This window comes from Haemaphysalis longicornis, unplaced genomic scaffold, assembly GCF_048455015.1.
Source record: "Haemaphysalis longicornis isolate Haplotype H1 unplaced genomic scaffold, Haemaphysalis longicornis Haplotype H1 scaffold_80, whole genome shotgun sequence".
NCBI lineage: Eukaryota > Metazoa > Arthropoda > Arachnida > Ixodida > Ixodidae > Haemaphysalis > Haemaphysalis longicornis.
In genome coordinates this window covers 208,635-222,628 of record NW_027526446.1, presented here as the reverse complement: position 1 = coordinate 222,628, position 13,994 = coordinate 208,635, and the positions used below count along the sequence as shown (strand labels likewise).

The following is a 13,994-nucleotide window of genomic DNA, read 5'->3' as shown; positions in this document are numbered from 1 at the left end:
TTGACGTTGTTTGAATGAGTCAAGGATATAAGGTCGCGTTCGTAGCATTTGATTCTGTCTCGGTTCTGTGGCGCAGTGGGAAGAGCACCATGTACCTCGCGTTCCGCCCACAGGGTCGTGGGATCGAAACCGGGCGCCGCTAACTATTCATTTTCTTTAAAGTGTAGGGGGAGGGGTGTGGACGGACAACGCCGTATGGAGGGACAAGGCGAGTGAATGAGATGCAGTCGCATCTAAAACGGGGTGTGCGTTAGTGAGTGATGTGGCGACAAGCTCACCGGGGCATAGGCTCAGGATCCCTTCTCGCTTCGGAGACGATTTTAGCACTTTGCGCTCATTTGCAGCTTTTAGTATACAACTGGAAAAAAATTCTGATCTGTTTAAGCAGCCCGTAAAAGACGAGCATTGTGTGCGTGGCTCTAATGTTGACGCCAGCCACAATGCCTTGCGTGGCGTCGAATCGTTTGCGCATGGTTCGCCCGCGGGAGGTTTCGCAGCGACAGTGAGGTCGCGGTTAATTGCGTCGTTCTCGGAATGCGGCGCTCTCGCTGCTGCTAATGGGCAACCCGCGGTGTCTTTGGGCAAAGGGAATTCTGCTCGCCCGCTCTCGTTGAAAGACGGCCCGTTTGTCCCTGGCCAGGTGTGCTCCACTTTGTGGCGGGGCAGGAGACCGTTTGTTACGCGCACGCTTTCAATTTCGGGCGTGCTCGTTAAGCTGTTGCTGGCCTTGTTGCAAGCGCATAGAATGTCCCTTAATAACAGAAAAAAAAGAATAAAAAATTCACGCATCTCCACGAAGTGAATCATGACGATTTGGCGAAGCACCGGGGATCGTTCTTACCGTAAATTAACCTTGAGAGGGCTTACTGCTGCTAGAACGATTTCCAATCCAATCCAATACAATACAATTTAATCCAATCCAATATAATCATTCCAGTCCAATCCAATCCAATTCAAATCCAGGCCGATGCTCCTCGCACATGCGCAGCACGGCAGTCTAGGAGCACTCCCTCTCTCTCTAACCTTTTGTAAATCTTTTATTTTGTTCTTGTTAAGCTTTTGTGAACCTTTTGTTCACAGATGTTTCGATTTACACGGTGTTGTGCGTCTCTCTCTCTCTCTCTCTCTCTCTCTCTCTCTCTCTCTCTCTCTCTCTCTCTCTCTCTCTCTCTCTCTAACCTTTTGTGAACCACTTATTTTGTTTTTGTTAACCTTTTGTGAACCTTTTGTTCACAGATGTTTCGATTTACACGGCGTTGTGCGTCTCTCTCTCTCTCTCTCTCTCTCTCTCTCTCTAACCTTATGTGACCCTTTTATTTTGTTCTTGTTAACCTTTTGTGAACCTTTTGTTCACAGATGTCTCGATTTACAAGGTGCTGTGCCGTGAGCACGGACGCCGGTCGGACAAGCCTTGCCCTTAAAGTGCTCCGCCCCTAAAATTAATTAAAAGAAATATCGCTCAAGTGCGTGTGGAATGAAACACCTAAGTCAAGTGTTTTTTTCTCACGGATGTCGTACTGAAACATTCATGTAAACACAAAGGTGAGAAAGGATCTCTTACGCTTTCCGCGAATGGCGAACCTGTACGGACGATTCTAGAGGCAATCATTAAACTCGAACGTGGTGTATTAACGCTGGGAACGCCTACAATTAGTGACATTCACCGTAAATCACTTTTCTGTTTTCCCATTTCTGGTCATTTACCCATTTTTCACGTGCAGGATAGAAAACTATAGTTGCAATCCGATGAACATTCCTGCCTTTTACTTGCTTCCTTTACTTAAAGATGGTCTGCAGGACCATAAAAACAACATGTGGTACTTCCATGTTTTATTTGGAAGGAATGTTGTTTGCACACACACACACGCCAAGGATTAGAAATAGAGACAAACTTTCAAATTTTTTGCTATACACAGACAGACGGGACGACATTGACGAAGTATCGCAAGCAGAGCGTTACCGAAAAACAAAACTCCATAAGAGCATTCAAGCAGTGCGACGAAATAGTACCAGAGCCACCAATGCAGTCGCACAATCATGTTTGTTATTGGTAACAGTTTGTGTCGTTATGGGGAAACTGCAATGTCGCAGAGGGGCAGTGCGAGAAAGTGACTGTCCAGTCACCGCTGTTTTAACCATTTTCGTTACTCTCGAAATGTTTTTTTTAGGGCGAAGCAACCTCGCTTTGCTAGGGGCTTGGCAGCCGTGTACACAGTGTTGCGCATGCGCGAGGAGCATTGGATTGACATGGATTGGATTTGGATTGGATTGACATGGATTGGATTGCATTAAATTGATTTGTGTCGGATTTGATTGGATTCGAATCGTATATACTGTACACACGCGTTGTCACTCATTTACATGCGCGAGTGGGCAATGCCACGGGTGATTTACGGTAAAAACGATCACCAGTGCTTCGCCCACTCGTCATGATTCACTCGTGAAGATGCGTGAATTTTATTGTTGTCATTAAGCATTGGCATGATGGCTATTTTGTAACAACGTGATTATAAATTTGAAAAGTTATATACCGTGGATTGTAGCATAGATAACTAAAGCAGACAGTGAGTGCAGATAACAAAATATATGCTATAACCGATAATGACTCACGAATGTATTAGTATGCTACTTGCACGTCATATCGGTTATGGAGGCATTGAATGCATTCCCACTATGCAACCGAAAGAGTACCGCTGGCTTCATCACCCCAGGTTTTAATGACTGGCATATCGGACGAGAAATGAGCTGCGCGTAACCTTTCCCTTGAACCCCTCCGCTTCAATCTCCTTTGTCCTATTCATTCTTTACTTCCCCCTACGCTAGATTCTTCGTCTCCATTCTTGCGAATCAGGGTCACGCGTCAAGGCTCGCACGCCGCTCTCTTTTGTTTCTCGTCGACTCAATGCGCATGCACTCTGTGGGCGGCCCAGAAGTCGAAGATCTGGCCCGTCGTTCCACCTGGTGCCTCCAGGAAGCCGGCACTTATATTTGCACGAAACGAAGCGTTTTGGAAGGAAAGTTTTCTCTACTAAAATAAAATGCGGGATATTAAGAAAAAAAGTCGCCATCGCGCAGTGTGGGCTGTGGGGCCTCCAGCGTAAGCGGATGGGCTCCGGGCATTTTTATACGGCGCCGTAGATAGACAGTGGCTTCCCGCATGACCTACTGAACCCCCGAGAGACACTGCGATGCCGGCTTCTTCGGGATTTTCAGCTCGGGAGCCGGTTCCCTGACGCGAAATGACCTGCTCACAGCGTTAATGACCTATGGGTTACAGCGTGTCTATAGGGCCACCTTGAAACGCGTGCGTGCGTTCTGAGAACGCAGCAACACAATCGTTCTGTCGCTCTACTCGAGAAGAAAATCGCATAAATCTGGAAGTAAGGCGTTAGGAAGTCGTTTACCTCCGTTTACTCCGGCCTTTAAACCGCCGAGAAAGTAGTATCTATATATACACGTCATACACGGGAGCCAAATCTAGGAAGCAGCCTTTACGCACTGGAATAGCAGACGTTTCAGGAAGGCGAAAGGCACCTTGTAGCGCTCGAGATCCGCGCAGCATCCCAGAACAAGGCAACTCGAACGAAGACGTGTCGAGGAGACGCGCTCGCCGCGCCTCGCTGCCCGAGATTGCGATCTTCCGGTACAAGATTTTTCCTCGCTTTGAAAGGAAAAGAATACAAGTAACTACGCCGACTATCTCACGATGGGCACGTACGTTACCGCTTTCGGCTGCGACAGACACGTCAACCAGCCTCGGCTGGCAAGGAAATTGAGCCGTGGAAGGATGCTTCCAGATCGCAGAAGCGAAAGTCTGGCACGCGGGGCTGTGGGGGTCACGAGGAAACAAGAAGTACGGCCTTTCCGCACGTACGAGTCTGGCGAACTTTATCCGCACGCTGCGTTTTCGCTGAACGAAAGGAGCACCACTCGCCGGTTGGTTTTTAACACTTCGTAAAAGTGTAGGTGTGCTTTGTCGAACGCGAAACCACTTGCATTGGGTTCTGTGAGAACTGAAAGAGTGGAAGAGTTGCCTTTTCTGGCTCATAATTATAACTGAAACACATTGAGTCTTGGAGTCAGTCGCACCGTAAAACATGCGTGATATTCCCATGGCATATCTTGCAGCCAAAAAGTATGTGCTCCACAAGTGCACTTGTTGCCTGTCCGGAAAATTTTAGCACGCAGGGTGTTCACTTCACAGGAAATGGGATAATAAAGGGAGGAGGGGGCAGATGGTTAATTCGTCTGTCGTAAGATTGAAGTATGTGGTTGGGAGTCAGTGAGGTGCGCGGGGATTCGCTAAGCACTGAGCATCAACTTGCAGGCTGGGTGCTGATACTGCTGGGGGTGATGGTTATGTTGATGAGGATGATTATGGTGACGAGTGAACTCGAAACGTGTAATGAGGTTAACTGTGGAGCGGCGCTGGCTGCCCACCCCCAAGCGCAGGATCGAGTTACATAAACATAAATTCTCCATAAAGTGGAAGAGAATACAGTCATGACGGCCAGCACTAGCGAAAACACGGGACAATAAGCGAGGGGACGACACAGGCACTGTCTAACTGATTTTTTCCCTGTTAATGTTGTGTAGCCTGGGGATGACCAGTCACTAAATCCTTCGTTTTCGCTTAAATAAGCTGCTTTTTTCTAATAAAAATTTCGTTATATCCTCTCTTCTTGTGCCGTTTTTTTCGTTAGCGCTGGATCATCAGTATCTTCCAACCCGCTTACTTCGCTGCCCTTTTGAGAATACAGCCGCCCGGGAAGCGTATAGGCGTTCCTAGTCAGCGCAGCAAAGCGACGCATGGCGCCATCTAGGGGCATGTTTGAAGCCATGTCCCCGTGCATGTGGCCCTCAATTTAATCTATCATAACTGCTTGGTCTCGTAATATAGATGTTCCGCTCCGCGAAGCGAATATCCTAACCGGGTTTCAAATCCCGTTACGGCTTTTTTTTTAATTTCAAATATTTGTCATATTTGAATATTAACATTTGTTATCACACATATAATCTATTTATGACATCTTTATGCATTATAAATGGGATTTCAGGTATTTTCGTTCCCTTTTGGTCAGTTTCAGCCACTGCTTCTTGCGGGTTTCCCCCCTTTTAGGTCAGTTTCGGCTCTTTCTGTTGAATATTTTCTTACACCGTGGTTTTGAACCATTGCCGTTCCGTTTTGGCTGTTATTTATTTCAGTTCGGGTGATTTTGTATGCTTTAGGTACGTTTATGCTGTGATATAACCCCCTTTAAGCAAGCTCAGGTGTCGGCTGGCGGTACCGACTAGGAAATGCATATACGCGTTCGGGAAACCGCATTGGCAAGTAACGACGCGGGTTCAATTCATGACCACGGCGGACGCTTTTCTGATGGAGGCGAAAAGCGGAAACGCTCGGTTGTTAAAGATGTGGCCGCACGTACAAGATTTTTTGGCGGTCAAAATTAATCCCTAGCCCTCCACTTCGGTGCGCCTTGTCGTCTGGGTAGCGTCGGCGCGTTAAACCGCATTGTCAATTACCCAATAAACCGAACCGGTAAGACATCGGACGTGTAATTCTAAGGTCGCGAGCTCGGTCCCCAACTCGTGCGCGTGCGTTTCTCCACTTTATTTTCGAATTGTTCGAAAAATGGTTATGCTCATTCGAAAAACAGTAAAACCACTTCCTGTATGCTTTCCTTAGCCTGCTAGACTTCCGGCTATCGTTATCGTATTTTTTCAACAAACCCTTCATCTGGAAATAAATATATGCGGTTAGAAGACAGTAGACTTCAGACAAGTCACCGGCAGTCATATAACAGAATAAACGGCCCATGAGGATGACCATCCAAATATGATGATGCTATGAGATATTTATCCCACCAACGGATGGTGAATGGGCAATGTTTAAGGAAACGCTGTGATTGAGCAATCAAGCGATAATGTTGCCTGCCCGAATAAACGCTCACGATATGCGTGCGTGTCTATGCGTAAGTACATGTGCGTGTGACGGATTTCACATTTCAGGTTAAATCTACATCCCGCAGAAAAAAAATCCCGGAAGAAGTGGGGGTAGTGCCCTAAGGCTATTGCATGACAACAACGTCTTCGTGCAGTAAAGCCGCAGTGGCCATAATGCGATGCACTGCATACGCAGTCCCCACAGAAGCGGGTCAAAATCTGCCAAACGTGCGCTCTCTGCGGTATACTTACCGGACTCCGTGCTTGGTCTTGCTGTAGTGGACGTCAAGCGAGAAGTTGGCCGACGGGGACGGGTAGACGGTGTTCTTGTCCAAGACATACGACAGGTCCACCAACTTGGGCCCCATCGGACTGTGGCAGCTGGCTTGTCGCACGGCCAGCGCGCACGCTGCTACCAGGAGCAGCAAAGAGGAGGGCATGGCGGCCGCGCCCCGTCCGCCCCTCCGAGACCGCCGGTGTCCGGGAAGAAAACTGGCCAGCCGGCAGCGCTGTCGGAAAAGCAAAGAAGTAGAAAAACTAGGTACAGATAGGTTATATGATAATGGCCTCACGCCACTGTATCGACTCCTGGCCACGAGGCACGGAGGTGTGACGCGGGACGGGTAAGCCCGCAACGCCCTTCACACCGCTGTTACGTTGCGGCACCCACACGTGATTCGGCGGCAAATTCAAATTGGCACGCCGCGTGAGAAGTGGAGCAGGGTGCGGCTTTTGCATCGATGGGCGCCAAGCTCATCTGAATAAATACCCTGACAAATCTGTTTCGAGTGCAGAGAATGCATTAGAGCCCTACCCCTGCTCCCACAGCTCTTCCCTTCGTCTCTGGGTGCGCTCAGCAGTTACGATGTCAGTGGCGTGCCCATGAAGGCCACACAAAGTAGATAATAGACAGACACAGAGCGACACAGACACAGACCGATGTCGCTCTTTGACACAGAGCTACACAATTTTGAACAAAGGTGCAAACTCATTCATTGTGTTGATCGCTGGTCATCGTCATGAGAGGTACGTGCACTCATTTATGAGGTGTGGAATACCTTAGGACCGCACAATGTCTGTCCGTGTCCGTGCGCATAGCATTTACAATAGCAAAAAATCACACAGGGACCGCCAGGATTCGAGCCTGTGTCTGGTAGACCAGGCACAGTTAGTGTCAGTCATCTTACCCATTGGGCTACGACCGTGAGTTAACGACCGAGAGACAAACGGCTTAGTCCCTCGCCTGTAACGGCGCGGAGTACCTTAGGACCTCCCAATGTCCGTCCGCGTTCATCCGTGCGCACACCACCATCAAGCGAAAATCCGAAATTCGATTTGTGCCGTGAGTTGCAGCTTCATTTAGGGAATAATCAAGGTGCAACTCATGGCTCAAATCGAATGACGGTCGGGGAGCAAATCGGATGTCACTCGGGGTGCACTTGGACGTCATTTCGAGTCCTCATACTCCGCACCCTCGCCATCATCCACGGAGTGGAGAGGCTGCCTTTTCTGTATTGTCTTTCTGGTTTTGTATTCGCACGAATGGCTACCACTGTCCCAAATGGGCCAGGCGAAACTAGACAAACGTGACGACGTTTCGACGTTACCGTAAATCGGCGGTAAGTAGACAGGCGCGACGTAGTCTGCTTCACGGGATGGCGCAAGGAAAGGAAGGAAAGGAAGGAAAGAGATGCGTCGCATCTAACAAACTTACACCATCTTCCCGTGGGGAACCCTTATGAGGATGCGAAGCATCATGGGGGTTCCGTGTGGTTCCATTGTGTTGCCGTTATGTTGAGTGATCTGGAGTTTAGTAGCGCAAGAGGAAATTTCGCGCCCGGGTCCACACCGGTGGCAAAGGCACGCAAGTACTGTTGTGTGACGGTGCGTAGGCGGTGGTTCTCGAGGCGCCGAAACTCGTCCGTCATGTTCTTGTCGATGTTCTCTCTGTGGTAGAATCGGTAGTCTCCGTCAGCGTCTGTGAGGTAAAGGTTGTTGATGTTGGTGCACCGGCTTAGAGCAACGTACACGCCCTCATCTTCGCAGCTTTGTCTTCTTCTCCTTCTTCTTCTTCAGCGGTTCCCCTACGGGAAGATGACGATGGTGGTTGAACACGAAGCTATATCGTGATGAATTATCAACGTACACGCCCTCCTCTTCGCAGATTTTTTTTCTCGTTCTTCTTCTTCTTCGGCGGTTCCCCTACGGGAAGATGACGACGGTGGTTGAACGCGAACCTATCTCGTGATGGATTCTATGGTTGGCCAATCCCTTGGGCCATCCTGCCACAATCATCATCAGAGGCGCTGCGGATGGGGAACGGACAAGTGACATGCCCCAGAGCTAGAGATGCTTCGCATCTAAGCGTTGATGAGGTAAAGGTTGTTGACGTTGGTGCACCGGCTGAGAGAAACGTACACGCCCTCCTCTTCGCAGCTGTGTCTTCTTCTCCTTCTTCTCCTTCAGCGGTTCTTCTACGGGAATATGGCGACGGTGGTTGAACGTGAAGCTATCTCGTGATGGATTTTTTCGTCGGCCAATCCCTAGGGACACCCTGCCACAATCATCATCAGAGGCGCTGCGGATGGGGAACGGACAAGTGACATCCATCCGAGCAAGAGATGCTCCGCATCTTAAAGGCGCTCTGAGCGGTGCCATGGCCCGGGGCACAGTTCCTCAACAACGGCCAACAACGCTGTTCCTCAACAACACAGGACGAGAACAAGGAGGAAGAGCAGGGGGAGAAGGAGGGTGAGGAGGATAAAACTTTATTCTGTCCAAAGGGAAGGACTATTTAGTCCTGCGGCGAGTTTCATGACGCCCAAGGTGTCTTTGCTCCTGCTGGCGTCTGCGGTACTTTTTTTTGTAGCATGAGCTGCACTGGCCGAGGTTGAGCAGTTTCGCGTGGCTCCTGGAAAGCCGTGCTGCGCATGCGCGAAGAGCACTGACGTCTCACGACACACAGCTGGCGCGCCGGAGCCGCCGCCGCCGTGACTGGATTAGATTGGATTGGATTGCATAGGATTGGATTGGATTGGATTGAGTTAAATTGTATTGTATTGTATTGGGTTCGGATAGGAAATCGTTTTAGCAGCAGTAAGCATGATAAACAGCTAATCGTAGACAACCAGAAAACCTAAGAATAACCAGCTGAACTTTAGCTCACGCTGCGTATATCCTGGCATAGCCGAGCTAAGTCACTGCTAATTTTTTATTAGAAGAGAAGGCTTTAGACCTCTTTGTATAGTGGGAGTGGAGGAGGGTGAGTGGAGGATGAGTGGGATTTTGTGGCGGTTGAAGACAAGCTGGATTTATGCCTCCAATGATGCAGGCGCACGCATTCACGCTTCAGTGTAAGCTAGGGGCTGTTGAGGTAGAAAGTTTCTACATTACCCATGGACAGCTTTGATGTTAAGACTACTCTTAAAACTGTTCTGGTGGCCGGTGGCTAGGCTACCTCGTCGTTCTCTCTTGTCATCATACACGTTACGCGAGAAACAAGGGGACAGAATTTATCCTTGTGGGTGTTTCAATCATGAAGCGCAAAGCTGTATTGGTGTTACGACAGTCATAGCCATGAATCTCGAAGGTTCGACAGTTCGACGCGCTGAAAACGGCTGTGACTTCTTGCGCCAAGCAGGCAGTTCTACTTTCGGCGGCCTATTTGGCACCACGCGTTCCGTTTCTCGTAGCGGAGGTCCCTCGGTCTTTCTGCGCCTGACAGAACACGCTGCAGGAGACGCACAGGGGCTCGGCCAAACACAATTTGCTATTCGCGCCTGCGGCGTCCCAAATGCAAATGTCGATGCTCGCACCGGCGTCGTGTATCACCGCTTGCACGCCGTTCGGTCGTGAGGAAACAAACGCTCGTAACTTGTCGATATTACTTTTCGTCGGCGCAGGAAGGGCTTGCCCTTCCGCGTGCGCGCACGCCGGGTTGTCAGCAGTTCCCGTGCGCGAGTTCATCGAGCACGAGCGTGTACGAGCGCTTGCGACCGACTTCACTGCCTCGATTGAAAAAATTAGCAGTGGCTGAGCTCGGCTGTCCAGGAGCCACGCGAAACCACTTAACCTTGGCCAGTGGAGCTCACGCTACAAAAGGATTTCATACACCAGCGTTGGTCCAAAGACTCGCTGAATTCGTTATGTGCCTAGAGACGCTTTCAGTCACTGTTTTCTCGTGCGTACCGCGTGCCCTCGCAGCCTTTACTCAGGGGGGATGATATTGTTACTCGGCGGAAGGACAGCTGACACGAACGATGGTTGATGATAAAGCGCTGTGTTTATATCATGTTGGCATAGAACTATGCGATCTATTTACAAGCGGCCATGGGAGCTGTAGTGGCGTCCATGCCTTCCACTGCTTCATTGAAGTCTGGGTACCCTGCAGTTACTCTCGAGTGTCCGCTTCTTCTGGTTCTCGTAACAATATGACATTTTCAAGTTTTCCGAGGGGCTAGATTCTATAGCCTCAGGATGAATATGGGATGGCGTGGCTGACGAAATCAGTAGAAGGGCATCCTTTGTTTTTCGCAACTAAAACAATCGGGTGCGCTAAGCGTTCGGTTGACGCTTCAAACGCTTTCAATGCGATGAAACTCTCCACACCCAAAGAACGTTATGTTGCAAACCATACGATCGCAGATGTTTCGATGAATACCTGAAAGTTTTAACTGTTTTAGCTCTCCCTGCTACATCACAGCAACCCGATGGCACAGGACCCAAAGGCCCTCTCAGCTCTAAGAAAGCAACACACAAGCCGCGTGACTTAGTTCTGCAAGAGGTTGCCAATTGGTGATCTTCATCGAAATAAGCCTAGAGAGGGTGTTTTTTGAGACGTGCAGGAAGGAGAACTTCCTCGCGAAGCAGGCGGAGTTACGTACTCCAGCACCTTATAGCTAACAGCAGAAGCTTTGGAAGCAGATGGCACACACACGCGGAACCGCTTTCGCAATAAACCTGTGTTTGCGTATCAAAACTCCTCGTACCGAGTTCATTTCCAAATTATTGTAATGCAGTTAGTTACTGGGTCTATTTTATTACGATGCCCGAGGCCTTCCCTCTAGCCTATCTTTAAAGGATTACTGACACAAAAAATCAGAAACCTCAAAAAATATTGTAATTGGCTTCAGTAGTTAGTGAGGATGTCGCATAGCAATTCTCGCAACCAGCCGCATCGGGAAACAGACCGAAAATCAATTTTAATTGGCCCTGCCGCAAGCTACATCGGATTGCAAGCGGCGGCGAAATCGCGATCAGCGTGAAGAAAGGCATGCAGCCCTCGTTCTGGGAGACGGCCGGTTCTGGGTGACGTCGGGTAGCGATGTACGGAACTGTAAACACTATCCTGCGCTACTGTTTTTGGCGGTCTCGTTTTACCAAGAAGTGTGTCTCAACGGCATCGTCAACTTTGGCAAAGTGGTAAGAAATGAGCGCTGTTTCCAAAACAACTAATAGAAGGCCGGCATCATGGACAGAAATGAAACTGAAATGTGTCCTAATTAAAAATGAAACCCAGTAAATAACGTCTAACTACACGAACTTACAAATTAGTTTTCAATATTCCCGCGACCCGTTTGCAGCCGCAAGATCAGGAGGGCCAACGCAGACCATGTGAGACCACCGCAGGCGATGCGGAAAACTCGTGTGACGTCACGGGTTTTTGATTGACGCCACAATTTCCGGTTTTGCGGTCACAATAGTGGGATGTAATACCGTCTGGCATGGCTCAGAACTGCCATCTGTGCTGCCGGCGACCGAAATCAAAACAGCTGGAAGCATATGCATTGTAACTGCATTTACATACATTTATTAGAAGTGGGCGAAGATGTGTTGATTACAGTATAAAAACCAAGAAGCAAAAATGTGTCAGTCAATTCAAAACCTAATATTTTAGGGGGAGATTTCACACTGCCACTAACATCGTACGTACGTACTTACATGCTCAAGATAAAGACTATCTCAGAAGGGACAAGTTGACCAGAGGACTTATGGGGGAAGCGGTGGGATATACTACAACACTGCTTTATAGTTAACTAGTCTTTCGTAGTTTGTTTAGTGTACCAAGTGAGTAAATGAATAAATGACTTTATTGTGTCCCTCGCAGTGGCTGGAGGCTAAGGGGGGGCGGGGGAGGCTTTTTTTGATGCACCAGTGGAGAATGAACTGCGACACGGATCGAAGGCCGGCCATTTGGTACATAATTTGGCATGAAACAGAGCGGAAACACAAGATGACGGAACTAACAGTATAGAGACTAAGGATAAAAACAAAGCCCGCCGCTGATACTTCTTCGTGTCAACCCGCTGGAGTACCCTGCTCAAGAAAAAGAGGAGTTTTGTAACGGAGTAACGGAAAAAAGCCGCCCGAGAGGTATATTTGCCAACAAACAATGCTCTCCCACTTGTACTGCAGTCAAATCTCGCTACCACGAACCCCTCATCAACGAACTCCTCAAACTTACGAATATTTTAAAAATCCCCGCCACATTTCCTAGGCTTTCGATGTAAAAATAGTTCAGAACTACGAATTTCAATATAGCGCATATTTCAGAATAACGCACGTAATTTTTTTTCTTCGTTATAATCTAGGAACATCAGTATTATGAATTTGGCTAAAAGTAACTACGCCGCAACTATCGCGTGGTACAGAAACGGCCGTTTCTGTGTGTGTTCACCGAGTGCGGTAGCTATCATCATCAGCATGTCGAATGCCAATAATAGCGCCACCACAAAGCTGGGGTCTAGTGCGTAGTAGTCTAGCAGTCCTAGCTGCCTTTGCCTCTTCTCTCTCTCGTTGTGTTGGGTGTCGGTGGCTGGTTGGTCGCTCTTGGCACTATTCATGAGTGCAGGAAGGTATTTCTTTGTTGTGGGTGATCTCGCTGCGCAGTTTGTGCGAGATCCAATCATGAATGCAGCTAGCGCGCGGAGCCAAGACGCGAAAGCAGAGTGACGATGACGACGCGAAGGAAGACGACTGTGGGTCACTGAACACAGCAGAAGATGAGATCGTGTCGAACATTGGTGTTTTAGGGCACATGTACCAAGTCCGCCCTTTCATCGCTCGGTGCCATGATGTACCAGTGAGGCATTGCGAAAAGTGGGAGATGTAGAGGTACTCTTAATTCGTCGTGTGTGCTGCACGAGTTGGAAGAAAATACCTGGTTTCTTAAAATAAATCAGTTTTGGTGTGAGCGCAAAATTTTTATTTGAGAGCTTGCTTTTGTCTGCACAAACCCCTACTGCCCAGGTACCGCGTTTTTATTCCTAGGTTTGAGCACTGGCTTAAAAACCCAAGATTTTCATTACAACGATATTTCAAAATAACGAACAATTTGCGGCGGTCCCAAGTGATTCGTTATATCGAGCTTTTACTGTATGTCCGTTTAAACGGTTGGATTGACGCGGTACGCGATACTTGTCCATGATATGCTCTTACTAACAACTCACACAGTGTGCTTTACAGTCCTGCTTCATGGCGAGACGTCAAAGACGAGGGGTGGCACTGCCGTCACTACCATTTGCCGATAGTATTCGAACTTCTTTTCTTTTGCAAACATAAAGTAACATCGAACGACGCGCAAGCAAAATACAGCAGCTTTTAAATCACAGATGTTGTTTCCTGTGAGGTGGGATAAAAATCCCACTGATGCAAAGTAAGTGGTGCGCGTTAACTCCGCCATTATTTTTAAGGCTGGCACAACGTCGTTGGTTCCCCCGTTATTCAAGCGGCCTCACATCAAGCATCCTCCAAAATCATTTCTTTTATTTCAGCATTCCCAGCCGTGAAACTGTATATAGCGCTGCTGCATTAAGTGCTATTACACTGTGACGGCTAGCTGAACAGCTGTTTAGCAACACACTGAGAACTTATTAACAGCTGCTGAACAGTGACTGCATGGCAGGCCGTGCTTTTTTGTAGCGTAAGCTACACTGGCCGACGTTGAGCAGTTTAGCGTGTGCCTTGAAGGGCCGTGCTGCGCAGGGGCGAGGAGCATTGGATTGGCTTGGCTTGGATTGGCTTAGATTGGATTGGATTTGGATTGGATT

The 13,994-nt window shown here is 48.6% G+C and overlaps 1 protein-coding gene across 1 annotated transcript in view; it reads right to left on the bottom strand.

Annotated features, from left to right (window-relative positions):
- Nucleotides 1-13,994, bottom strand: part of LOC144150843 (isatin hydrolase-like) — a 58,987-nt gene that overhangs the window by 15,222 nt on the left and 29,771 nt on the right. Inside the window, exon 2 of the mRNA XM_077682198.1 lies at nt 6,199-6,455. Within this exon, the coding sequence (XP_077538324.1) occupies nt 6,199-6,455 (257 nt within the window). The remainder of the gene's footprint in view (nt 1-6,198; nt 6,456-13,994) is intronic.